This window comes from Natator depressus, chromosome 9 (genome assembly GCF_965152275.1).
Source record: "Natator depressus isolate rNatDep1 chromosome 9, rNatDep2.hap1, whole genome shotgun sequence".
Lineage (NCBI taxonomy): Eukaryota > Metazoa > Chordata > Testudines > Cheloniidae > Natator > Natator depressus.
The window spans coordinates 60389618-60413855 of record NC_134242.1 but is presented as its reverse complement, the minus strand read 5'-3'; the positions used below and the strand labels follow the sequence as shown (position 1 = coordinate 60413855).

The 24238-nt window shown below is 54.7% G+C and overlaps 1 protein-coding gene across 1 annotated transcript; it reads left to right on the top strand.

The window, feature by feature from the left end:
* Window positions 1-5170: 5170 nt before the first annotated feature.
* On the top strand, window positions 5171-23781 carry ELF4 (E74 like ETS transcription factor 4). Its single transcript, XM_074964346.1, has 9 exons — window positions 5171-5289; window positions 10657-10943; window positions 17209-17380; window positions 17823-17915; window positions 18356-18499; window positions 19344-19427; window positions 20920-21112; window positions 21492-21815; window positions 22893-23781. The coding sequence occupies exons 2-9, from the start codon at window positions 10872-10874 to the stop codon at window positions 23617-23619; spliced, it is 1809 nt and encodes a 602-aa protein (XP_074820447.1). The 5' UTR covers window positions 5171-5289; window positions 10657-10871; the 3' UTR covers window positions 23620-23781.
* The last annotated feature ends 457 nt before the right edge of the window (window positions 23782-24238 follow it).

The window sequence follows — 24238 nt, the reverse complement described above, 5'->3', positions numbered from 1 at the left end:
GTCTGGCCCCCCAAATGGGGATTTCATGTGCACAGGCCCTCCTCTCCCACACAAGAAGTGGAGCTCGCATGGCATATGCTGTGCAGGAGGAAAGGGCTGTGGCTGAGCCTCTTTCTGAGCCTCTTCCTGCCTGGTTTGCACAGCCCTGTCTGAAGGCTCCCTGACAGGAACACAGCGTAAGGAGTTTGCTGTCGCATTTGTGGTCAGCCGGGCAGACGTCCCGCAGCTGAGGCGTAGCTGAGTGCTGTGAGCTGGAGGCCTGGCACAGAATTTCACACATGGTCATGCCCTCCGCAGCCAGAAGCAATGGGTTGGCTTGGTACCTGGATGCCTTGGGGCTGCACTCAAACAGCTGCACAGCCCCTGGGACCCCCTCTGCAGCTGCGATGTAAAGTCCTGTCAGGCACTTTGCATCCTGCCCCCCAAGGACGAGTTCAGTCCCACGGGTGGTCAGGGCAAATCCCCAGAATCACAGAAATTAGAGCTGGAAAAGCTCTTGTCTAGGGAGACATCCAGCACATTCTCCAGTGGCCATGGCAGCATTGCTCTTCACGGTACATTTTCTAGTATCTCTTGTGCTCTTTTAAACCCAGCCATGGAGCTTCCAGCCCTTCCCTCCATTAATGCATGTTCCTGACATGAGAAATGGGCTGAGGCACTGATCTTCTGCATATCACAATGGTACATGTGGGGTTGTCTTGAAGGAGCTGCAGAGGACAATAGTCAGAGATAGAGCCCTTAACAGGATGGGAGAATAGCCCCTTGCACCAGCCTAGGTCCCTGAAGCAGGCCCCTGAATGGCTTACCTAGAGGTGAAAGGCTCTTACCCCATCTCTGAGCTGCCCCTGAGCCAGACTGAGTTGAACTGGCCCTGTGGAGGTGAAAGGCCCAGCCCTCATCTCTTGTAGCACCCACTTCTCACAAAGTATGTTTTAAATGCTTGATCCTAAATAAATGCAACTTGTTACCATCCACCTGGGAGAAAAGTAACCCGAGACCCAGCTATTCAGCAGGGCAGAAAAGGGGGGAACAGGGGTAGCAGGAGAGATGGACACAAATCCATGGTGTAGTGTGGGCACCAAGGTAGATCACTGTGGTTCTAGGCTGCATGCTGAACACAGAGACCGCCTACCGTGGAGCAGGGTGGCCAGAGTCCCAGCTGGGGTGTCACTGCTCCTCTCAGAACCAGAAACCGATCCAGGCGAATTAGTGGGAGTGCGAGGGTGACGAACTGCTAGTTTCTCTGATCTGTGCAGAGAGACTAACCGAATTCAGCCTGGCTATCCAAAGGCTATCAATGAGGAGAAGGAAGCAATACAAGGCAGTAGTGTTTCTAATGGACCCATCACTGCAGTAAGTAGGTGCCAGAGTTAGGAGCAAGGAGATGAAATCAAGAAAATGAACATGCCGCTGAATCTCAGGAGAGGCTTCCTGCTTGGGAGAGTGGGATGGAGGCCACACTGTTTTGGCTTTTTAAAACTGGGAACTATTCAGAGAGAAATACTGTCAGTTAGGCAGGACAATCTATTTCCCTCAGAAAAAAATGCAACGCAACCCAAAGAGTCTATCTAGGAAACCATTAGCTTGTTGAAGTTAAAGTTCCTATATCAGCCTTAACTCTGCCCCTCATCCCAACCATCAAAGAGCTAGGTATTCTGATGACATGATGCTCATTCACACAACAGAATTGTCATTCCTGCGGTGTGGCTTAGTCACATCTTAGTTACAACAGTGTCCCAAAGCAGTGCTCGCTGAGAATTTTTTCAGTTTGATTCTCTGATTGAAAAGACTCTTTGGAACACTTTGGCTAAAGACATGGCGGGGAACAGCTGCAATTCCCTCTCCTGGTCTCACGCCACTGTTCTGCCACCAAGGCTAGATCCACAAAAGGATTTAGGGGCCTAATTGCTATGTTAGGTACCTAAGTCCAAAATTTAGATCCTCACAACCCCTGCTCAGCTGCTGATTTGCTCTAGAGGTGTCTAAATTCCCATGGCACCTACATTTCTTCTGGTGGCATGCACAAAGCTACCTAAATTCTGGTGCCACTGAGCTGCCCAGTGTCTAAGCCCTGGTGGGATCCTCAAATTAGAGGTTTCTCCACCTAGTTTGCTTGCAAGGCCCCAGCCAGTAGCATGCATAGAGGCTTCCTTGGAGCACACCCACAGAATCAGCCCCTGCACCAAGCCCCTCTGGTGGCCATGCTGGGATGTGAGAGACCCACATTCAAATTCCCAGTCTGCCTGAGTCAGAGTGGGGACAGGAACTTAGGTCACCTGTCTCCCAGGTGAGCCCCCTGCCAATGGGGCATTCGGGGGCAGGTCTCTCCCTGTTGAAGCTGTTCCATGGGGTATAGCACAGAGCAAGTGTCACTCCTGTGTTTCTAACCCCACCCATGAGCTGATTGGCACAGCTCCCAAGGTGTGGGTCATGCAGAACTGCTGCCCCCTACTGGCGACTTTCTAAAGAACATCAGGAAATGGCACCGAGCGGGCTGAGGAACGGCCCTGCCCTAGAAATGAGCTGCAGCCAGGTGCTGCACATGGGTTACGTGAGGTTTGGAAGAGGAGACGGTTTTCACATGGACGGAACCAGTGTCTCCAGAAGTGCTGAGCGAGGCCCCTGCAGATTCAGTGCAGTTTGTACCCAGCCATTCTGGGTACAGCTGTTCCCAGAAAGAGACGCTGCCATTTTTTAAGCTCTAGAACTCAAAACCCAGTGAATGGCTGCTTTCCCAAGGGACCCCAGTAGCTGCAGGCCCTGAAGTGCCCCAGAAGACCTGGCGAGAGCAGGCTTAGCGTGGAAGTGTGGTAGAACCTGACCTGTGCAGTCCCTGCTCCCTGCTCTGGGCCCAGAGAGCTTTGACTTCTATTAAATGGAGCCAAATGCCAAGCTTGGGCCCTACCAGCACTGCTGAGGCCTGTCTGGCAGGCCCTGCCACTGTCTCTCGAGTCTGCGTGTTGGGTGCCCTGGCAATTTGTGCTGCATGGGGTGCAGGCAGCAGAGTGCTGGGGGGCAGTGCCAGGTTGCCCTAAACACTCCTACAGGACAGACTTGGGGACTGCACTTACATTTCCAAAAGGACAGGAGCCCTGCAATGCCAACTTCCACTGCACAGTGTCGGCTCTCCTCCCGGGCTCCTCTCAGCCATAGTGGTGGAGCTGTGGGGCACAGATCTCACAAGGAAAAGTGAGCAGGCAAATCAGAAATTTATTAAAAATAGAGAAAAGTACCAATGGGCAGTGGCATGTGCAGGGGGCTCAGGGCGTGTGCACGAGGCTCAAAGTGCATGCACTACGAGGGCTGAGCAGGGGGCTCGGGGCACGTGCACCATGAGGGCTGAGCAGGGGGCTCGGGGCACGTGCACCACGAGGGCTGAGCAGGGGGCTCAGGGCGCGTGCACCACCAGGGCTCTGCAAGGAGCAGTAGCGGTGTTTTTGTGTAATGCTGATGTATAATGTGCAACAGGTGTGTGTGCAAGAGACTCCTAAGAGAAGCATGCGGGCGCCATAGGGGGTGAGTGCTCCAGACAGCTGGGCCTGGGGCTCTTTAAGCTTTGTGACTTTCCCAAGGGGACAAAGCTCAGCATGTCACAGCTGAAGGCCTCTGGAGGGAGCATGCTGTGAGTGCTGGCTTACCTGCTTTCACATGTGCTTGGTGTCATGTATCAGATGTTTCATAGTAACAGCCGTGTTAGTCTGTATTTGCAAAAAGAAAAGGAGTACTTGTGGCACCTTAGAGACTAACCAATTTATTTGAGCATAAGCTTTCGTGAGCTACAGCTCACTTCCGATGAAGTGTTGTAAAAGTGTTCAGAAACTCTTGTGCCCTTTTAGCTGATGTGGCTACTCTCTTCATGTCTGGGCACTTTGCAGATAGGTCTTTTTCCAAAGTCAGAGCTGTAGTTCTGAGTTGTCTCCTCATTAGGAGTTGTGCTGGACTATATCCAGTAGCTGGTATCAGAAGAGCAAGGAATGGATCATCCTGCAGTAGGATTTTCTTGGCTGTCTGTACAGCTCTCTCAGCCTCTCCATTCACTTGTGGGTAATGTGGGCTGCTAGTAATACAATCAAAATGACATTTCATTTGGAATGACAAATTCTGCTGCAGTGAATTTTACTCCATTGACTGTCACTAGTTGTTCTGGAATACTGAAGTGAGTAAAAGTGCGCTTCAGTTTTTTGATACCATTGCAACATGTTTTGTATTTCATGTACATTATTTCTATCTGGAAAAATAGTCACTCTATGGTTCAGGATTGTCTCCTAAGGTTATTTGTACTGGATCTAATTTCAAACCTCCAATTTCATCTACTATTGAAGCACTCCGTTGAGTTCTTCATCCTGGTTGTCATGCTGTGGCTGAGAAGGTTGCTGGTCTTTGATCCTTTGATCACATGCACTCTGAATACAAAGCTTTTATCTTGTAAGTTGATTCTGTGGAGAACTGGCCTGTGCAGTTCAGAATATCTCCAGGGCTAGTCAGAGCTGTGTCAGGTGACTTCAGCTCTGGGAGGGGTTGAAGGTGATTGGAAGTCCCTTCTGAGATGACTGTGACGTGCACTCCTGAGTCAATTTTAAAGTCAATAGTCTTGCCATGAATATTTAGTTTCACTCTCCAGGTAGACTCTGTGTCATCACACATGATAGAGCCCAGGAACAATATCTCCTTGATTGGCTGTAATATGAATCAACTCCCTGACTGCCTTAGTATGGGGAACACTGCAAAATGTCCATATTTTATGCATTTATGACATTTTGCACCTTTGGCTGGACATACATCTCTTGGGCTATGAATTTTCCCACACTTTGTGTATTTAGTCTGAAAGGCTTTGTAGTTAGCCTGGAATTTCTCTCTCCTTGCCTCAGGGCTTTTATGATGATGACTTCTAGCACTCATGCTGCTCGTGTTTGCTGCTTCTAAGCTAGTTTCTAGTTTGTCTAGTTTGTTAAGTTTGTTTTGCTGCCACAATTACATAGTTTGCTTTGCTGTTTGAATAGCTGTGTGTAGGGTTATGTCTGGTTTTCATTATAGCTGCTGTGACCGACTATAATCTGTAAGGCCAATAACCAATCTATCTTTAATATTTTCATATTTTACAGGCCCCAAATAACAGTTTTCAGTCAATGCATGTGAAGCTCTGATAAAAGATTCAACAGATTCCCCAGTTGTGGAATTCTGTGGTGAAAACGTGCCCTTTTATAAACCACATTTCTCTGAGGTGCAAGGTGTGCATCAAACATAGCCAGAACACTTTCCCAGTCATCTTTGTGACTGTCTTCGGTAAAGGTAAATGCTCTGCCATCTCTCCCATAACATACATTGCAGAAAAAAGAAAAGGAGTACTTGTGGCACCTTAGAGACTAACAAAGTATACCTGGATGTCTCCAGTGTTCTTGTGGAGTTTGGTTGCAATGTGAAATCTTGCAAAATGCTGCTTCCAGTCTGTCCATTGTGAAGGTCTGTCAAAGGTGAAGTTCCCTGAAGTTGAAGTTCTCTGGCATGTTAGGTTGCAGGGTCGCTCTCACCTTCTTGCTGCTTTTCTTCTGTTTCTGTTCTCTGGCACTGGCTAGGCTGCCTTTACCTTTGTTGCATGTCATGTATCAGATAGTGACTGGTTACAGAGCTTCCACCCCAGAGGGATACTTGAAGATGTACCCTCTTTAAGAAACTTTAATGCACTGCCAGCTAGGGCGGTTCTGTGCTCAGGTAAGGTATACGATACACTCTCAGGTGTTCAAGTAGTCTGGGGGACACTGATTTTATTTGGCTAATCAGGACTTCTGCTAATCAAGAGAGCAGGAGCCACGCAGCCATAGGGTGGCCTTTCCTGCAGTCCTGGCTAGGAGTCTCTGCTCTACCCTGCTCATTCACTCCTGTGACAGCAGGACTGCAGAGGACTCCCTCCGTGCAGGGCCAGTGGCACCCGATCCCGGCCAGTACAAGGTGAAAGGGGGAGGTTGTGCTTCTGGTGGGGCAGAGGAAAGACCCCCGGCCAGGACTCTGCTCTGCCCACCAGGACTGCAGCCTTCCCTGCACCTTGTGCTTGCAGTGATCGGGTGTCACCCATCCTGCAGCAGCTCAGGAAACCCCTTCAGCTTTGCTGTCACACAGCTGTGCTCTCTCACTCCCATAACAGTGGGGCTGCAGAGGGCTCCTTGTGTTGCTGGAGGAGCCATTCAGCAGCAGGGTGGCCTCCCCCCCGGCTGGGGGCTTGTCCTTCTCCTCCTCCTTGCAGTCCTGACTGGGGTCTCTGCTCTGTTACCTGAACCTCTGCATTAGCCAAATCCCTTCCTTGCTCCCTCCCGCTCCCCATGAAATGCATGCTGCAGAGGGCATGTATCGTGTGTCTCCCTTCCTTGCCCCGCCATGAGATCCACACTGCAGATAGGGTTGCCAACTTTCTAATTGCACAAAACTGAACACCCTTGCCCTGTCCCCTGCCTTGCCCCTTCCCCAAGGCCCTGCCCCTTCTGAGGCCCTGCCCCCACTAACTCCAGTCCCCCTCCCTTCATCGCTCACTCTCTCCCACCCTTACTCACTTTCACTGGGCTGGAGCAGGGGATTGGAGTGCAGGAGGGGGTGAGGGCTCCAGCTGGGGGTGCAGGCTCTGGGGTGGGGCCAGAAATGAGGGGTTCAGGGTGCAGGAGGGGGTGAGGGCTCTGGGCTGGGGCTGGGTATGAAGGGTTGGGGGTGCAGGAGTGGGCTCTGGGCTGGGACAGGGGGTTGGAGTGCAGGAGGGGGTGTGGGGTGCAGGGTCCAGGAGGGACTTTGGGTGGAGGAGGGGGCTCAGGGATGGGCTGCAGGCAGCGGTGCAGGGTGTGGGCTCTGGAAGGGAGTTAGGGTGTGGGAGGGGGTTCTGACCTGGGGCAGGGGGTTGGGGTGCGGACGGCTCTTACCTCAGGCGGCTCCCAGTCGGTGGTGCAGCGGGGCTAAGGCAGGCTCCCTGCCTACCCTGGCTCCGCACTGCTCCCAGAAGTGGCCGGCATGACTGGCCCCTAAGTGGAGGAGCGGCTTCCCATTTGTGTGAGGCAGCACGTAGAGCTTCCCTATTTGCCCCTGCGCCTAGGGGCTGGATATGACAGCCATTTCTGGGAGCTGCACAGAGCCAGGGCATGCAGGGTGCCTGCCTCAGCCCCACTGTGCCGTCAACCAGACTTTTAGCAGCTTGGTCAGCGGTGCTGACCGGAGCCGCTAGGGTCTCTTTTCGACCGGGCATTCCGATTGAAAACTGGACACCTGGCAACCTTAGCTGCAGAGGGTACGCTTTGCATGTCTCCCTTCCTTGCACCTCCCCCTAGAGTTGCCAACTTTCTAATCACACAAAACCTAACACTCCTGCCCCGCCCCTGCCCCAAGGCCCTGACCTTGACCCGCCCCTTCTCTGAGGCCCTGCGCCCTATCACTCCATCCCCCTCCCTCCATCACTCACTCTCCCCCACCCTCGCTCACTTTCACCAGGCTGGGGCAGGGGGTTGGGGTGCGGGAGGGGGGTGAGGGCTCCGGCTAGGGGTGAAGGCTCTGGGGTGGGGCTGGGGATGAGGGAATTGGTGTGCAGGAGGGGGCTGGAACAGGGGTTGGGGTGCGGGAGAGGATTCGGTGTGCGGGGTCCAAGTGGCACTTACTGCGTCTCCCGTGAAGCAGCCACCAGGTCCCTGCAGCCCCTAGAAGCATGGGTGGCCAGGGAGCCTCCATGCAGTGCCCCTGCCCCAAGGCCTGGGTCCACAGCTTCCATTGGCTGGGAACCAGGACCAATGGGAGCTGCGAGAGTGGCCAAGGAGGCTCCCTGCGCTGCCCTCGCACCTGCAGGCGCCGCCCCTGCAGCTCCCATTGGCCGACCATGTGTCTAGGGGCTACAGGGACCTGGCAGCCGCTTCCGGGAGCCACGTGGAGCTAGGGGAGGCTTAGCCCCGGCCCCCTGCTGTGCTGCCAACTGGACTTTTAATGACCCAGTCAGCGGTGCCAACCAGAGCCACCAGGGTCCCTTTTTGACCGGGCATTCCAATTCCAGCTGAAAACTGGACACCTGGCAACCCTCCCCTCGCCAGTCCCCCCATGAGATGCATGCTGCAAAGGATGCGTATCGCTGTCTCACATGCCTCACATGCTGCCGGGCAGAAGGGATTCCAGATAATGCAAAGGTCCTAATGAGAGGGGTTCAGATACATGGCACTGTACCGTATCATGCACGGTGCTACCTAGTGGCTAACCATTCTAATAGTTCAACTTTCCATTCCACTCGAAGCTCAGTGCCCGGCCCTCGGATGCAGTGGCTGCTTTGCAGCTGGCATGGTTGTGCTGATGTGTGAAGCCTCAGCACTTGGCAGAGTTGCACAAAACTGCTTTTTTCTACTCTGTGGAGTCCGGACGCATTTTGCCATTTGTCCTGCTGTGTTGCGTTTGTCAGGGATTCGCCCCAGAGCTGCAGCAGGGGTTAGGGTCTGCCCCCAGTCGCCTCCCTTTGCATGAGATGGTTGCTAGATCAGCTGTCCCCTCCAGCTTTGAGCTGTCTCGGCAGGAGGCTGCGGGGTGACATGTTTGCTGGATTTTGGTTTCAGTTTCCTATTGAATCTATTTTGAGGCTGACGTTTCTATTTGTGCCTGGGAGCAGAGAGTGCAAACATGCAAATGCAGGACACAAAGCGCTGTGCTCAGCCACTGCAGTCTGGGCAGCCTTTCCTAGCACAACCCCCACCCGCACACTGCAGGCCTGCCGGCAATGAACAGCACACAACCTCAGCTGCATGGAACTAGGGTGACCAGACAGCAAGTGTGAAAAATTGGGACAGGGGGTGGGGGGCAATAGGAACTTATATAAGAAAAAGACCCAAAAATCGGTACTGTCCCTATAAAATCAGGACATCTGGTCACCCTACATGGAACAGACATGGGAATAGCTGCACTTAGGAACAAGGCCCCCTGCTCTCATTGCCAAGAGATATTAATACCTTGCTCTGACAGCCCTTTTCAACTGCAGATCTCAAAACGATTTAGAAAGCAGGTCAGCATCCTTATCCCCATTTTACAGAGGGGGAAACTGAGGCACAGAGGGGTGCAGTAACATGCCCAAGATCACCTAGCAGGCCAGTGGTAGAGCTGGGACTAGAACTCAGCTGTCCCGTGTACTCGTTCAGTGCCCTATCCACTAGGCCACACTGCCTCCCTTGTGTTATAGCATGGCACCAGCTGGGCTGTTACTAAGGCTGAGCACGGCTTCCTGTTTAAAGGTGGGCTCTACGTGCTCTAAAATCCACATGCTGACTTGGATTGGCTTGAAATTTGTTATGCCTCATGGTGGGGGCAGATTAAGATCCACCTTTGGGTTTATTTGAACAAGAGGTTCCTGTGTTATATTCCCCCCCAAAACCAGCATTTTACAAAATCATCTTGTTCTTCTACCATTTTTTGCGCACCCCCGGGGCTTCCCCAAACGGGCAGTGGGTGTCATGTCCAAGCAGAGAGAAATCCTTGTGAAGCCCTTTTTGGACATGACACCCACTGCCCGTTTGGGGAAGTGATAGAGCAAGTCAGTCAGTGTAAAGTTTGTACCCTGAGGTGCCGAACTACTGCACCTACAAGTGAAAAGCACTTGTGCAGTGAGACAGGCTCTGCTGGAACCAGAACATTGGCAGGTGGTGTGTTGCCACAGTACTGGGTACCTCATGGCGACATGCTGTGGGCATTGAACTGAGCCCTGGCCTTGGCAGCTCTCAGGGAACGTGTGTGGGGCACCTTGCTCTATGCCTACACTCTGCAGGGAGCCTGGGGGGAGCCTGGCCCCAAGATGAAAATGTCTGGTTTAAGAATGCAGAGTGCGCTGCAATTCCTCTGCTGACTCTGCTTTAACTTCAGCAGAGTGACGAGGAAATTAGCATTGATTAATAGAAGGAAGACGAACGACTCTAGTAAGCAGTTAGGGTAAAGAAATCATGTTTCCTCAATATTGGGATTGGTTTGTGATGCACTGCCCCCCACATGAGCTGCTCAGAACACGTTCCAATTCTTATCACCCTGTTTGGCGCAGAGCTGGGGAATATCGGGGGTCAGAGCAGTGAGGAGAATGTGGGAGGTTGGGAAAGAGGCCTGGAGACTGCGGGGAGGGGGAGGCCTGGGGAGTGCAGGGGCGGGGAGCATGCGGGGCTGTGGGGCCTGGGCAGTGCAGGGTCAGGGAGTGTGTCGGGGAGGTGGAGGCCTGGGGATGGTGGGGAGGGGGAGGCCTGGGAATTGCAGCGTGGGGTGTGGTGGGGAGGGAGGCCTGGGGAGGGGTGCCAAACCTCCAGGCTTGGCCTGGAGTCTCCCGGAATCAGCCTCCATCTCCTGGTGACTACAGAAAGCAATCCAAGAGATTTTAGTAGGATATTTTAAGAAAATGACATTACATCATGTTCGGGGGAAAAATCTCCCGGAATAGCTTCAGTCAGAGTTGGCAATCCTAGGCGTGGGAATTGCAGGGTTGGGGAGCATGTGGGGCCTCAGGAGTGTGGGGGTAGGGAGTGGGGGAGGGTGGGGGAGGCCTGGGGAATATAGGGTTAGGGAGAGTGCAGGGGAGTGGGGCCTGGGGACTGTGGCGTGGGGAGCCCTTAGGGGCCGATGAGCTGCTCCCTCTGGCTGGCTCCAGCACAATAGAGCAGTAACGTCTCTTTCTCTCTCTGGCAGGCCCTGGCCTGTGGTGACATTGCTCAGCATGCAGCGGTAGCCGAGGGGATCCCTCATCCAGATCCCTGGGCTGGGCCAGTTGTGCGGAGCAGCCTTTCCCTGCCATCCCTATGAAGCTGCGGACAGCTGCAGTCCTGTCACACCGGCTCCCGCAGGGCAAAGGCACCACTGCTCCCTCCATCTCTCCTGCCAGTGCCTGTCTCTGATGCTGGGCCATGTCACTAGCTGCCCACCCCACTGATCTGGGATTTGAATTTGCCAGCAGCAGCTTGGAGGAGATACACCAGGTAGGGTCCAGGGACAGATGCACGCACTCCACTCCCATTCCTACCCTGTCCGCAGTGGGGACAAGCCTCACCGGTGTGTCTGTCTGGGGGCAGGAGGATGCTATGAAATGTGCAAGGGGGGGGCAGTCCTAAATCCCTGCCAGGGGAGGTCGTGTGATCAAACCCTAACCCCGCTGGTGCTGTTAGCAGGGGAAGGGCTGCAAATGGGGGCAAGGGTTCCCCCTTGAGAGTCCAGTGGGAATCAGCCAGCTGAGTTTGACTCTGAGCTTGGTGCTTGGGTGCTCTGGGGCTGAGCCCTATGGCAGGATCTTGCCTTAGTGCCAGGGGGCAGTGTTTGGCAGGGAATGGGCATTTGCACAATGACTTGTCCCTGCTGGAGTTCTAAGCATCCCAGAGCCCTTTCTGTTGGCTCAGGGGAGCATTTATTTTTCCTCCCAACGAGCCTTGTGGGCAGGAGTGAGAAAATCTAAGACAGAAGAATGGCTCCAACCAAATACAGGGAGGCTTGAGCAAAGAATTAAAGAAGAGTTCAGCGTGAACAAGCTAGCAGTAAAAGAGCTATTCTACAGCAAGACTATGCAGCATGACAAAGACGAGGAAGTTGATAGATCAGCCAGAAGAGACAGGACACTGGATCGCTACCAAAGCGAGAGAAGATGAGGAATTGTACAAGAGAGGGGATTCCTAAAAACCGAACAACTGTTCGCACAGTTCTCAAACTGTTGTCGTGTTGTGAAGCCCGAGATGATATGATTTTAACCACAGAGGAAGGACCGAGTGTTTCATGTCCAGGCTGTGCTCAGTCAGCCAGAACCACTAATGCACATTGCGAGTTGTGAAGAAACAGTGGACTTACCCATCTCATTAGGAGTAATTGCTTTTGAGAAAACAAGTAAGACCGTAAGTCAGCTGAAGAGAGGTAAAACCCCAAGCTGTGGTAAGATGCACAGTGAAATGTTAAGTGCTGGAAAGGAAGTCATGGTGAATTACATGTGCAGGCTGTGTAGCATGGGCTGGGGAAAGGAGACCTGCCCTAAAGACTAGAGAAGAGGTGTCACCTGTAAAAATCCCTAAAACGGGGACCCAGCCTTTTTGTGATACGTGGAGTGGGGTGACACGTCTCCCTGTACCTGGGAAAGTGTTTTGCACACTCATTTTGAATAGGATGAAAATTGCCGTTTACAAAGTACCCAGGAATGAACAGGCTGGATTTTGATCCGAAAGGTTGTGTTCGGATCAGGTTTTCACCGCCAGGGAAGCTTAGAATACCAGCAGAAGAAGGTTTTTACTTCATTGAATTCACAAATCATTCAACAGTGTCCATAGAAAAGCCCTCTGGAAGATCCCAAGACACTATGGAATTCCAGCAAAAATTGCAAACGGATAAAAGCTTTGTATGACGAGTCTGCGTGGTGGAGACACGGAACGGTTTAAAATTGTTATTGATATAAGGCAAGGCTGTGTACTTTCCCCACTTCTCTTCTGCGTTGTCTTAGACTTTGTAATGAGATGAGTGACGGAGAGATGGGAGATAAACTGTGGGTCCTAGAGTTTGCAGATGACATAGTCATATGGATACCAACGTGGATGGAATGCAAAGAGTCTTTATGAGCATAAATGTAAAAGCTGCCAATCAGTATTCGTGTCAATATGCAGGAGACCAAGATTATGGGGATAGCAGAGAATGCTGTCAATATTGACACATGTATGACCGATGGAGAAGAGTATGAAAGAGTTGATGACTTTGGTTAACTTGTAAGTACAATATCTGCTAATGGCCAGCCCATTAAAGGAGTGAAGGCAAGAACTGGCAAAGCCAGAGAATCATTTTCTCATTTTTTAAACATCTGGAAGAGTAGGAAGACACATTTACACAGTGATGGCAATGCTATTAGAGAGACAAGGTGTGAGAGGTCATATCCTTTATTGGACCAACTTCTGTTGGTGAGAGAGCCAAGCTTGTCTCTCTAATATACCAACACCGCTAGGCAGGTGTAAGCCATACGGGCTAGGCAGGCAATCGGGTGTTGCCCTGTTACAGCAAAGACCCAGCTATGGTATATGGAGAGGAGAATGCGGGGAAGCAGGCCAGGCACTCCTGGGGGCTGACAGCTGCTGCAGGGCTGAAGCCAAGGGGCTGGGAGGTGCAGACAGACTCAGACTGAGCCAGGAGTAGCAGTAGGGAGCAGTGCACTCTCCATCAGTGGTTGGCTGCAACTCAGCAGCCCCTGTTCCCGGATGCTTCTTTAGGAGACACAGTGCTGCCCTCCAGTGGCATGTACCCGCATCTCCCTTGCTCTGGCCACTTTCTGCTCTCATCTGTGGTGTAGCCAGCCAGCCTGCGAGGCCCTTACTCTGCATTCAGAGCAGTGCTACTGGGTGCCAGAGCGGGCCCTGTGCCTGCATCTCTGGAAAGGGTCAGGACTGCTCTCGCAGTGACCTGACAGCAGCGAGTCATGCAGCAGCCAATCCAAGCACTGGCACTGGAATTTGTCCCTCGTGGGGCATTGCTAGGAGTGTGTGGGGCGCCTTACTGTGGGGTGGGGCCGCCACAATAGCTACACTGGCCAGCCATGCACGCAGAGGTGGGGGTGGGGGGTTCTGTGCAGCCAGGCAGCAGAGCCGCTGAGGGATGGGAGCTGTGCAGGGGCTTGGGATTCCTTGTCCCTCCTTCCAGCCTAGAGAATGACTGTCTGTTGCACGGGGTGCAATGCATTTCAGGGAGAGAGCCTGCCCCTGGAGAGGTGTGTTTGGAATGTATGGGTGTCGCACTCTGTACCTCAAAGCAAAACCCTGGAACCCCCATATTCATCACCCTCATGTAACTGTGATCTGTTTTGTACAAAGCATGCCAAATAAGATATCCTAGGAAAGGTCATGCTCTGCTGAAACTCGTTGTTCTGTCCAAATATCTGTCATTAGTGTGTATGAAGCGATGAGATTTTGCTGTACGGTTGTTACTGAAATATGTTGCAAGTTTGCTAGTGACATACAAAGGACCCCTTTCCAGGAGGGTGCTCAACTACCATTAATCAGCAGGGAAGTGTAATCAAGGGATTTACAGTTCAAAGAGGGCTGCCTAAACACCACACAATGGGGACTGCTGAACTCTATATCTCAGTCGCACAAGAACACACCCTGGGGAATTGCCCGGCCCAGTGACTCAGCAAAGCCCACCAGGACATGTCTGCGCAAGTGTCTTCTAGGCACACGGACTGAGGATATAAAATAGGGAACAGCAGCAGCATGCCTTGACCTTTCTCCTCCCCCACCTACGCTGGAAGCAACAGGAACACTGAGAAGACAAAATCTTTAACTGAGGGGACTGGTCTAGGCTTAAGGGAGGCCTGTGTATTAAGAACTGTAACATCCAGTGGTATGAGAAAATTGCTTGATCCAAATACTGCCTAGTGTAATAAGGTTTAAGATTTAGATTGTGCACTTATCTTTTATTTTCATTGGTAACTATCTCTGACCCCTTATGCCTACCACTTATAATCACTTAAAATCTATCTTTCCGTAGTTAATAAATCTGGTTTATAGAATCATAGACTCATAGAATCATAGAATATCAGGGTTGGAAGGGACCTCAGGAGGTCATCTAGTCCAACTCCCTGTTCAAAGCAGGACCAATCCCCAACTAAATCATCCCAGCCAGGGCTTTGTCAAGCCTGACCTTAAAAACTTCTAAGGAAGGAGATTCCACCACCTCCCTAGGTAACGCATTCCAGTGTTTCACCACCCTTCTAGTGAAAAAGTTTTTCCTAATATCAACCTAAACCTCCCCCACTGCAACTTGAGACCATTACTCCTTGTTCTGTCATCTGCTACCACTGAGAACAGTCTAGATCCATCCTCTTTGGAACCCCCTTTCAGGTAGTTGAAAGCAGCTATCAAATCCCCCCTCATTCTTCTCTTCCGCAGACTAAACAATCCCAGTTCCCTCAGCCTCTCCTCATAAGTCATGTGTTCCAGTCCCCTAATCATTTTTGTTGCCCTCCGCTGGACGCTTTCCAATTTTTCCACGTCCTTGTAGTGTGGGGCCCAAAACTGGACACAGTACTCCCGATGAGGCCTCACCAATGTCGAATAGAGTGGAACGATCACGTCCCTCGATTTGCTGGCAATGCCCCTACTTATATATCCCAAAATGCCATTGGCCTTCTTGGCAACAGGGGCACACTGTTGACTCATATCCAGCTTCTCGTCCACTGTAACCCCTAGGTCCTTTTCTGCAGAACTGCTGCCTAGCCATTTGGTCCCTAGTCTATAGCGGTGCATGGGATTCTTCCGTCCTAAGTGCAGGACTCTGCACTTGTCCTTGTTGAACCTCATCAGATTTCTTTTGGCCCAATCCTCTAATTTGTATAGGTCCCTCTGTATCCTATCCCTACCCTCCAGCGTATCTACCTCTCCTCCCAGTTTAGTGTCATCTGCAAACTTGCTGAGGGTGCAATCCACACCATCCTCCAGATCATTTATGAAGATATTGAACAAAACCGGCCCGAGGACCGACCCTTGGGGCACTCCACTTGATATAGGCTGCCAACTAGACATGGAGCCATTGATCACTACCCGTTGAGCCTGACAATCTAGCCAACTTTCTATCCACCTTATAGTCCATTCATCCTTCCCATACTTCTTTAACTTGCTGGCAAGAATACTGTGGGAGACCGTGTCAAAAGTTTTGCTAAAGTCAAGGAACAACACGTCCACTGGTTTCCCCTCATCCACAGAGCCAGTTATCTCATCATAGAAGGCAATTAGATTAGTCAGGCATGACTTGCCCTTGGTGAATCCATGCTGACTGTTCCTGATCACTTTCCTCTCGTCTAAGTGCTTCAGAATTGATTCCTTGAGGACCTGCTCCATGATTTTTCCAGGGACTGAGGTGAGGCTGACTGGCTTGTAGTTCCCAGGATCCTCCTTCTTCCCTTTTTTAAAGATGGGCACTACATTAGCCTTTTTCCAGTCATCCGGGACTTCCCCCGATCGCCATGAGTTTTCAAAGATAGTGGCCAATGGCTCTGCAATCACATCCGCCAATTCCTTTAGCACTCTCGGATGCAACGCATCCGGCCCCATGGACTTGTGCTCGTCCAGCTTTTCTAAATAGTCCCAAACCACTTCGTTCTCCACAAAGGGCTGGTCACCTCCTCCCCATGCTGTGCTGACCAGTGCAGTAGTGTGGGAGCTGACCTTGTTTGTGAAGACAGAGGCAAAAAAAGCATTGAGTACATTAGCTTTTTCCACATCCTCTGTCACTAGGTTTGCCCCCCTCATTCAGTAAGGGGCCCACACCTTCCTTGACTTTCTTCTTGTTGCTAACATACCTGAAGAAACCCTTCTTGTTACTCTTAACATCTCTTGCTAGCTGCAACTCCAGGTGTGATTTGGCCTTCCTGATTTCACTCCTGCATGCCCGAGCAATATATTTATACTCTTCCCTGGTCATTTGTCCAATCTTCCACTTCTTATAAGCTTCTTTTTTGTGTTTAAGTTCAGCAAGGATTTCACTGTTAAGCCAAGCTGGTCGCCTGCCATATTTACTATTCTTTCTACATATCGGGATGGTTTGTCCCTGTAACCTCAATAAGGTTCTTTAAAATACAGCCAGCTCTCCTGGACTCCTTTCTCCCTCATGTTATTCTCCCAGGGGATCCTGCCCATCAGTTCCCTGAGGTTGTCAAAGTCTGCTTTTCTGAAGTCCAGGGTCCATATTCTGCTGCTCTCCTTTCTTCCCTGTGTCAGGATCCTGAAATTTTATCTAAAACAATTTGGTTTGGTTGAAGTGCTTGGGAAATCTCAGCTCAAGCTACAAAGGCTGGTGCATGACCTCTCCACGCTGAGGGAGGGGTAGACCGGGTAATAAATTTACACTGGTCAAGCTTCTGACCAGGGCAAGACGGTACAGCTCTGGGGTGCAAGCGTGGGAAGCTGGGGGAAATTGGCCAGTGCCTTTCTCTGTGTGATTCGTGAGTGGCTCGGGGAGCATTCATGCAATCCAGCTGGGTGTGGGACTCCCCCTGCTGTTGTGCTGAGTGATAACAGCATCTGGACGGGTTTGCTGCTTGTCACTAGCAAAGCATTTGGAGAGACAGCCCAGGCCGAGAGTTAAGGGGGCACAGCGGTCCCACAGTTCCAGGTTGCACCTGAGGCATCCCATCACAATGGCTGGGCCTGAGATCTCTGGGGGTGTGTGCTAAGCATGCTCGGGGTTAGTCTCAAGCTGCACTGTGTATGATGTATGTCTGTCCCCCTGCAGCTTGATGACCCACTGGCCTTTCCTGCCCCACTGGAGGAGCAGCTTCCCTGCACAGACCTGCTGTGTGTGTATTCGGGGCTGGAACTGGATGAGGTGCCCAGTGGTATCATGGCAGATGGGTTGCTGGACAAGCCCGAGCCGCAGGTTGTTGGGGACAGTGTCACAGTGCCAGGTGGGTCACACGGGGGCAAGGGGGAAGAGGGCGTTTCATCTGTTGCAGATCCCCTAAGACTCCAAAAGCCAGGCCTTTGCTGAGACCCAGCAGAGCTGAGCTCAGGGCTCTCCCCTGGTGTGCAGAGCCAGTCTAGCTCCAGCCCTGCATATGATGATGCAGCTAGCAAGCCGCATGTTTATGCACCACCATCTCCACTGGCAGGGGCAGTGACATGGCTCCAGCCTTGATGGGGTCAAGGAAACCTTGTGCAGCACTGCCTGCCAGAGTCTGCATGGAGCCTGCACCGAGAGGGGGAACGGCCCCATCATCCCCACCGAAACAATAGGTGCTGCTGGGGGCTGGGCTCTTTGAAAAGCCTGGCAGAAGGTGGGTGCCCCAGGGTGGTCCCGTTCCCCCTGAAGTTGGGGGGGGTGGACTGACACAAGCTGTTTTTCTGCAGGTGATGCTGAGCAGCCGTTACCCCCCATTGCAGCTGGCGAGGGCCTGCTCTGGGTGGAGTCACCCAACAACATCTTGGATGAGAAGCGCCTGCGTGAGTCGCCTATCCTGGGCAGTGGCCCTCCCCTCTTAGGTTGTGGGAGGGACAGGGCTGGGGGCCTTCCCCTCTCACAGGGCAGGACAAGAGCCCTTCCCATCTCATGGGGAGGAGGAACTGGTCCCACCCCCTCACAGGCAGTACAAGGGCCTCTGCCCTCTCACAGAGTGGTGGCTGGGGGCCTTCCCCCACTCATGGGGGAGCATCAGGGCAAGGTGGCTCTCCCCTCCTGTGGGCAGGGTAGGAGGGTTGGAGGTGCAAATCTATCCCCTAGATAGGGTCTATTTGCAGGTTAGAGGCCTTCTTTCAGGGTGGCTGCATCTTGGTGGGCGGGGGAGTCGCTGGCATGGCTCAGTCTGAGTGAGGGTCCTAGGGGCGTGATGCTGATCTGGTGCCCCATGTTCACCCAGGCTTCCCTCCCATTGTATCCCTTGTAGTTGGTGGCACGGGGGCTTCCCTGGACAGAGGGGCCTGCCCCCTGGGCCTGGGGGAAACCAGCGGCCTGCTCAGGTCTGAGGACAAGGAGAATCCCCTGGCTGGGTCCACCAGGGAGCAAACAGGGAAGCAGCCCAGGAGAAAAGGTAACCTGGGTCCCCTAAATCCTGTGCATGCTATGCCCCCCTCTCCCAGCAGGGCTCCTGGGACCTGTGACATGTCCTGTTCTGTTGGCGGGGAGCGCCTGGCGCAGAGCCAGCCTCCTCGTTGCCACGCACCTGCCGCATCCCCGTGAGTCCCAGCTACCAGCCTTAACCCTGCCCCAGGGCCCTGCCCAGCCTGCCCGGGACATCCCACCTCCATTGCCATTCCCTGCACTGCAGCTCCCCACACACTGGCCAAACCAGCTGTCCTCCTGCCTCTCCGCCACTATGGACCAGAGACATTATTATCTTGTATTCTCCCCACCCCTGCCCCATGACCAGTGCTGGCCCCGCCCCCAGCCCACCTCCCCTGCCCAGTACTGTGCACCAGGGTGTGGAGACAACATCACCCCCACTAGCTGCTCTGGTCTGAGCTCAGCAGCATGGCCAGCCCCCGGTGCGGAGCCTGTCTCCATCACCACTGTGTGACTCTTGAGACCCAACCCTACAATGCTGGCCGGTCACCCCCTCCCTCACCCGGCACTGACACACTGGAGGTGGGTGTGGTGCTGTGCAGGACTGTGCTGGGAAGACAGCAACCCCGCAGTAGTGATCGCATGCTGTCCTGATCTTGAACAGCGGCAGTCTTACAGAGCGAAGCTGCTCTCTGAAGTGAATCCAGGGGAGGTGCAGTGCCCAGGCCCCACTCAGAGGATGCTGCAGGAATAGGAGGTCCAGCACCTGCTGTGAGAATAGCTGATGGCCTAGGGGAGGCCCATGGAGAGGCAGGTTGGGTGGTAGGAGGGTTGGGGCTGTGCTCTTCCTTTCTTCTGTCTAACTCTTGCAGGTCGCAAGCCGAAGTCCCCCCGCTGCCTTTCCCCCATCACCACCCCAGGCTTTCCAATCTGCAGGAAGAGCAAGGACGGCAAAGGTAGTGAGCAGCATGGCGGCCCGTGGAGGGGGGGGCAGGCTGGGAGATGTCAGGTTGGACAGGACCACAGCAAACGGCTCCTGTAGCTTGGCAGGGAGCAGATGAGTTTGGCTCAGCGCCTGATGGGGCAAATCATCAGCCAGAGGCTGCTGAGCGAAGGGGAGACACTTTGTGCCTGGCTGAGCCCCCTGGCCAGTCTGACTCAGGGCAGGGAGCCCTGCCCATATGCCCATGCCACCACTAGCCCGGCAGCTGCAGCAGAGCGCCCTCCCTCGTCACCTAGGGATTCCTGTGGGGCAGCTCTCTGGCCTGTGGAGTGCAGGGGACAGACTAGCTGATCACAATGGGCCCTTCTCACCTTGGGCTCTGAATGTAGCCCAGGCAGCTCCCCCAGCCCCGGCAGAGCCCACTTTCCCCTGACAGCAGGATAAAGGGATAGCTTTGGGGGGCAGACATAGCTCAGTGGTTTGAGCATTGGCCTGCTAAACCCAGGGTTGTGAGTTCAATCCTTGAGGGGGCCATTTAGGGATCTGGGGCAAAAATTGGGGATTGGCCCTGCTTTGAGCAGGGGGTTGGACTAGATGACCTCCTGAGGTCCCTTCCAACCCTGATTCTATGACAAACTATGATTCTATGACAAACTGCGCCGCAGCAGGATGGCAGCCTGGGACATCTCTAGCCTCCAGCCCATGCGGGGAGGCCTAGTGGGACAGGAGCAGCCCAGTGTTGCTGTGGATAATGGTGACTTGCTCTCTGCCAGGGGCTGCTGGGTGAACTTGCTGGCTCCTGCTAATGTCCCTAGATCAGTCCAGGCTCCCTGGGCCAGGAGGCAGCATCCGTACTGCACAGAGTTGCAGGGTTCAGAGTGGAGAAAATGAGCGGTTGTACTTCCCCAGGCTCTGCCCTCTGCCCAGGCCGGGACGAGATGCCACCCGCAGACGATGATGTTCTGTGCAGCTGTATCCAGGTCTCTCCTCCTCTTTGGTGCTTGGACACCAACAGTGCTGATACTGAGAGGATTTCCCAGCAGTTCCCCTGCACTCGCCTGCAGCTCTGAGCTGCTTAGCTGGTCTTGACAGACACATCCCTCCTGTCTGTGCCTTACACGCGGTGACGGTTTCCTTGCAGCCAGGAGGGTTAGAGCCCATTGTGAAGGAGAGCTGAGACTCTGAAACACGTCAGCTGGGAGTGGCCCGCACCCGCAGTGCACTGATTAACAGCTCTCCACTCTGCCTGGGCTGTGGACCTAGGGCTTACATTTGCTACTGCTGCAGAGGGAGGGTACTCGGGCTAGCGATGGGGTGGCGCATGGGGCACTGGGCTGGCTCACGGGGGCTCAGTAGGGCCCTGACTCCTTGCCCTTAGAACAACAGGGGCTGCACTGGGCTCCTCAGCACAGGGGGCAGTTCAGAGGAGAGGAGGGTCTGGGATGCCCCTTCCCAGGGCTGTGCACTGCCTGCCCCTCACGCCCACCATTCCCTGCCCCCCCCAGGTAACGCCCTCTACCTGTGGGAGTTCCTGCTGGCACTGCTCCAGGACAGGAACACCTGCCCCAAGTACATCAAATGGACCCAGCGAGACAGGGGCATCTTCAAGCTGGTGGACTCCAAGGCAGTGTCCAGGCTGTGGGGAAAGCAAAAGAACAAACCCAGCATGAACTATGAAACCATGGGCCGGGCACTGCGGTAGGGCCCTCCAGCTGGGGGGTGGGGGTTGCAGGGCTGGTGGCAGGAGCAGAGCGGTGTGGGGGGCTACAGTGGGGGGGGGCCGTGTCGGAGGGTGCAGCACTGATGGGGTAAGGGGGGTTCTGCAGAGGCCAGGGCGTGGACCTGAGGTGGGGATGCAGGGGAGCGGTGTGTGGGGGGGGTTATGGTGCACGGGAGGGTGCAGAGCTGATTGGGTAAGGGGGGGCTGTGCAGGGGCTAGGGTGTGGAGCCGGAGTGGGGATGCAGGGGAGCAATGGGGGGTGGGTTTTGGCGCTGGAGGAGGCAGGGCTGGGGGGAGGGTTGTGGCACTTGGGGATGGGGAGATCCCAGTCCCATGCTGCATTGGTGTCATCCCCAGGTACTATTACCAGCGTGGCATTCTGGCCAAGGTGGAAGGGCAGCGGCTGGTATATCAGTTCAAGGAGATGCCCAAGGACCTGGTGGTGATTGAGGATGAGGGGGAAACAGTGGGCACTGTGACCCCCAGAGCCAGCCGCTCGGCCCCCAGGCCCTCTTCCAGGAGTGCCCCCCTCCGGAGTGCCCCCCTCCAGATTGCCTTGTCCCCCACTCGCAGCAAGAGGGAGACTGCACCAGTGACCCAGCCTCGGGAGCCCACAGCTGCACCGTGTCCTGCCCCCAAGGTGCAGCGGGGGGCCAGCATGCCACCCGCCCATGCCGTGGGGTAAGTGCCTGGAGGAAGGGCCGGTTCTGCAACATGCAGGGCTGAGGAATGCCAGCCGTGCCCCAGCCCCTCTCCTCCAGCACAGCCCCTTGTGGATGCAGTGCCAGCCACAGGCTTGGGGGGGGGGCTGCATGGACTCTGGCCACACAATGTCTCGCCCACCATTGGCATTGACGCTGCCTTGAGTGGAGTGGACCAGCCTCCAGGCCAGGGCTGGGCCTGGCCCGGGGGGAGGAGGTGTTTGCCCCAGGGCAGCCCCTCATAGTGGCAACTTGTCTTCAGCAGGGCAAAAGTGCCATGGCCACTGCAGGCAGGACCCTCCAGCTCTCCTGAGAGCAGCATTGGGCAAGGGGAGTTGGGATCCAGCCAGGGCCACAGGCTCTGCCCAGCCTCTGTGCCAAACCTGGGCACAGGGCCATGGCTGCCATCATGCACCCAGGCAGCAGTACCCTCCATGGCCAAGCTACCAGCTCTCTGGAGAAGTTGGCTGGACCCAGAGCAAGGGGTGCAGGGCAGGCAGGTTGTGGAAAGAGGGCCGGTGATGAGTCCGGATGATGGGGCTGGAGGAGGCCAACGGTGTTGAGGGGCTCAGCGGCTCGGGAACAGGGTGACAGGGAGCCCAGCTGGTGGGACATTGCAGGGGCAGAGGGGTATGGGAGCCAAAGGGGGGATCTAGCGAGGCATGGCAGGAGAGCTGTGCTGCAGGGCAGGAAGGGGAGGTGGTAGGAGGCCCGATGGGGTAGCACAGTGAGAGGCAATTTCGGGGGACCTGAGGCTGAGTGAGCCATGGCAGGGCAGGGCAGCGCAGCGGGGATATGGTGCATGGGTGATAATCAATGCCAACACTTCAGTGTCAGCAGAGGCAGGCAGCACAGAGCCTTGGGCACACAGGCTCCAGCTGGGGGGCACAAGCACTGGGGCTGGTGCCCCAGCTGTGAGCGGAGGGGCGATATGGGGTGTGGTGGGGGCCTGGGTGGGGAGGGGGGTGGATTTCCCATCCCCCACCTACAGTGGTTGGTGGGGCCCAGTCTGCACATTCACTCCAGCGTATGACCATTTTCCTTTCTCCTTCCCCAGCTCCCCGCTCCTGCCCGGTCGCTTGGGGCTGGGGTCCCTGACTCTCCAGCCCATCCCACTCATCACAATGCTGGCCCTGGGAAATGCTGCCAGTTCTCCTTTTCCAAGCAGCACCCCTGCTCTGGACAGGATCCCGCTCCAGCCTGGGTTCCCCATGAATGGGTTCCCCCAGCCACTGCCAGGCCCGGGCAGCAATATCCCAGCAGCAGGCCCCCTCCTGCCTGCTGCCCCCCAGCACTCCTTGTCTAGTCTGCTCCAGCCAATAGCTCTGACTGGCCAGCCAGGCACTGTTGTTGCCACCATCATTGGGACAATGGAAGCCAACGGCAGCTGCCTGGCTATGCTGGATCACCCACTCCCGAGCCTGCTTTCCAGTGATCCTGCCACGCTCGCTGGGGTGCCGAAGACACAGGTGTCCCAGCAGGAGAGCCTGCCCGACTGTGCAAAGGTCCAGGAGCTCCAGCCACTAGCTCTAAGCAGCTCCCAGGATGGCAAAGCAACAGCAGCCCTGCCAGCAGGAGGCACTGACAGCTGCACCCAACTCAGCCACCCAAAGGTGGGCTTGACACCTGTGGTGGAACTGGAATTAGCCATCAGCTCGGAGGCGGCGTTCCCTGGTGAGCGGATGGCTCAGCTCCTGGCAAAGCCCGGCTCTGCCCCAGGCCCTGCAGCTCTGCTGTCTCTAGGCAGTGGTGACATCAAGGAGGAATGCTGGGATGTGGTGTGAAGTGTGCAGATGCATCCTCAGCTCCAACAGAGGCAAAGGATGCTGGGAAAGCCTAGTTCCCTGGACTAACAGGATCCAACTCAGAGCTGGGGGCTGCTGGGGCCAGGAACGCTGGGAGAGGGGAGCCTCACAGGCTGCATGACATTTGCTTCTTGCCCTCACCCATTAAAGAGACATTTTGCACCAGACTCTGGTGGTGGGCTGTGGCAGGGCAGTGGCAGCACCTGGCTGTGCCACTCCTCATCTTACCCAGGAGTTGCCATCTGCAGAGACGCTAGGCCCCAATATGCAGTGTTCTGGCTTGAGCCAAGGGGCTGAGCTAGCGGCTGGGCCTGGCCCCGAGAACAGCTGCTGGAATGGGAGCTGCTCCCCATTATCCAGGAGGGAGGGAATTCAGCTGGGCCCCTGCACTAGGGCTGCTGCAGGGAGCCAGAGGTGCTGCTTGCGCTGCTATAATTGCAGGGCTCCTGGGACCTCTTCTGGCCCTAACTTGTGTCCTGGGTGCCATGGCCTATGGGCCTTGCCAGGGCAGGAGACTGGCAAAAAGGGATGCCCTAGGCCACCTCTTATGCCCCAACACCCCCTAGCATACTGAGCTGGGGGGGGCCTCGCCTGCAAT

Coding starts and splice junctions, on each gene's coding strand:
- ELF4 (XM_074964346.1), top strand. CDS start 10,872: ATGTCACTAGCTGCCCACCCCACTGATCTGGGATTTGAATTTGCCAGC. Junction 17,381..17,822: donor GGACAGTGTCACAGTGCCAG/GTGGGTCACACG, acceptor GTTTTTCTGCAG/GTGATGCTGAGCAGCCGTTA. Junction 21,816..22,892: donor CCACCCGCCCATGCCGTGGG/GTAAGTGCCTGG, acceptor CTCCTTCCCCAG/CTCCCCGCTCCTGCCCGGTC.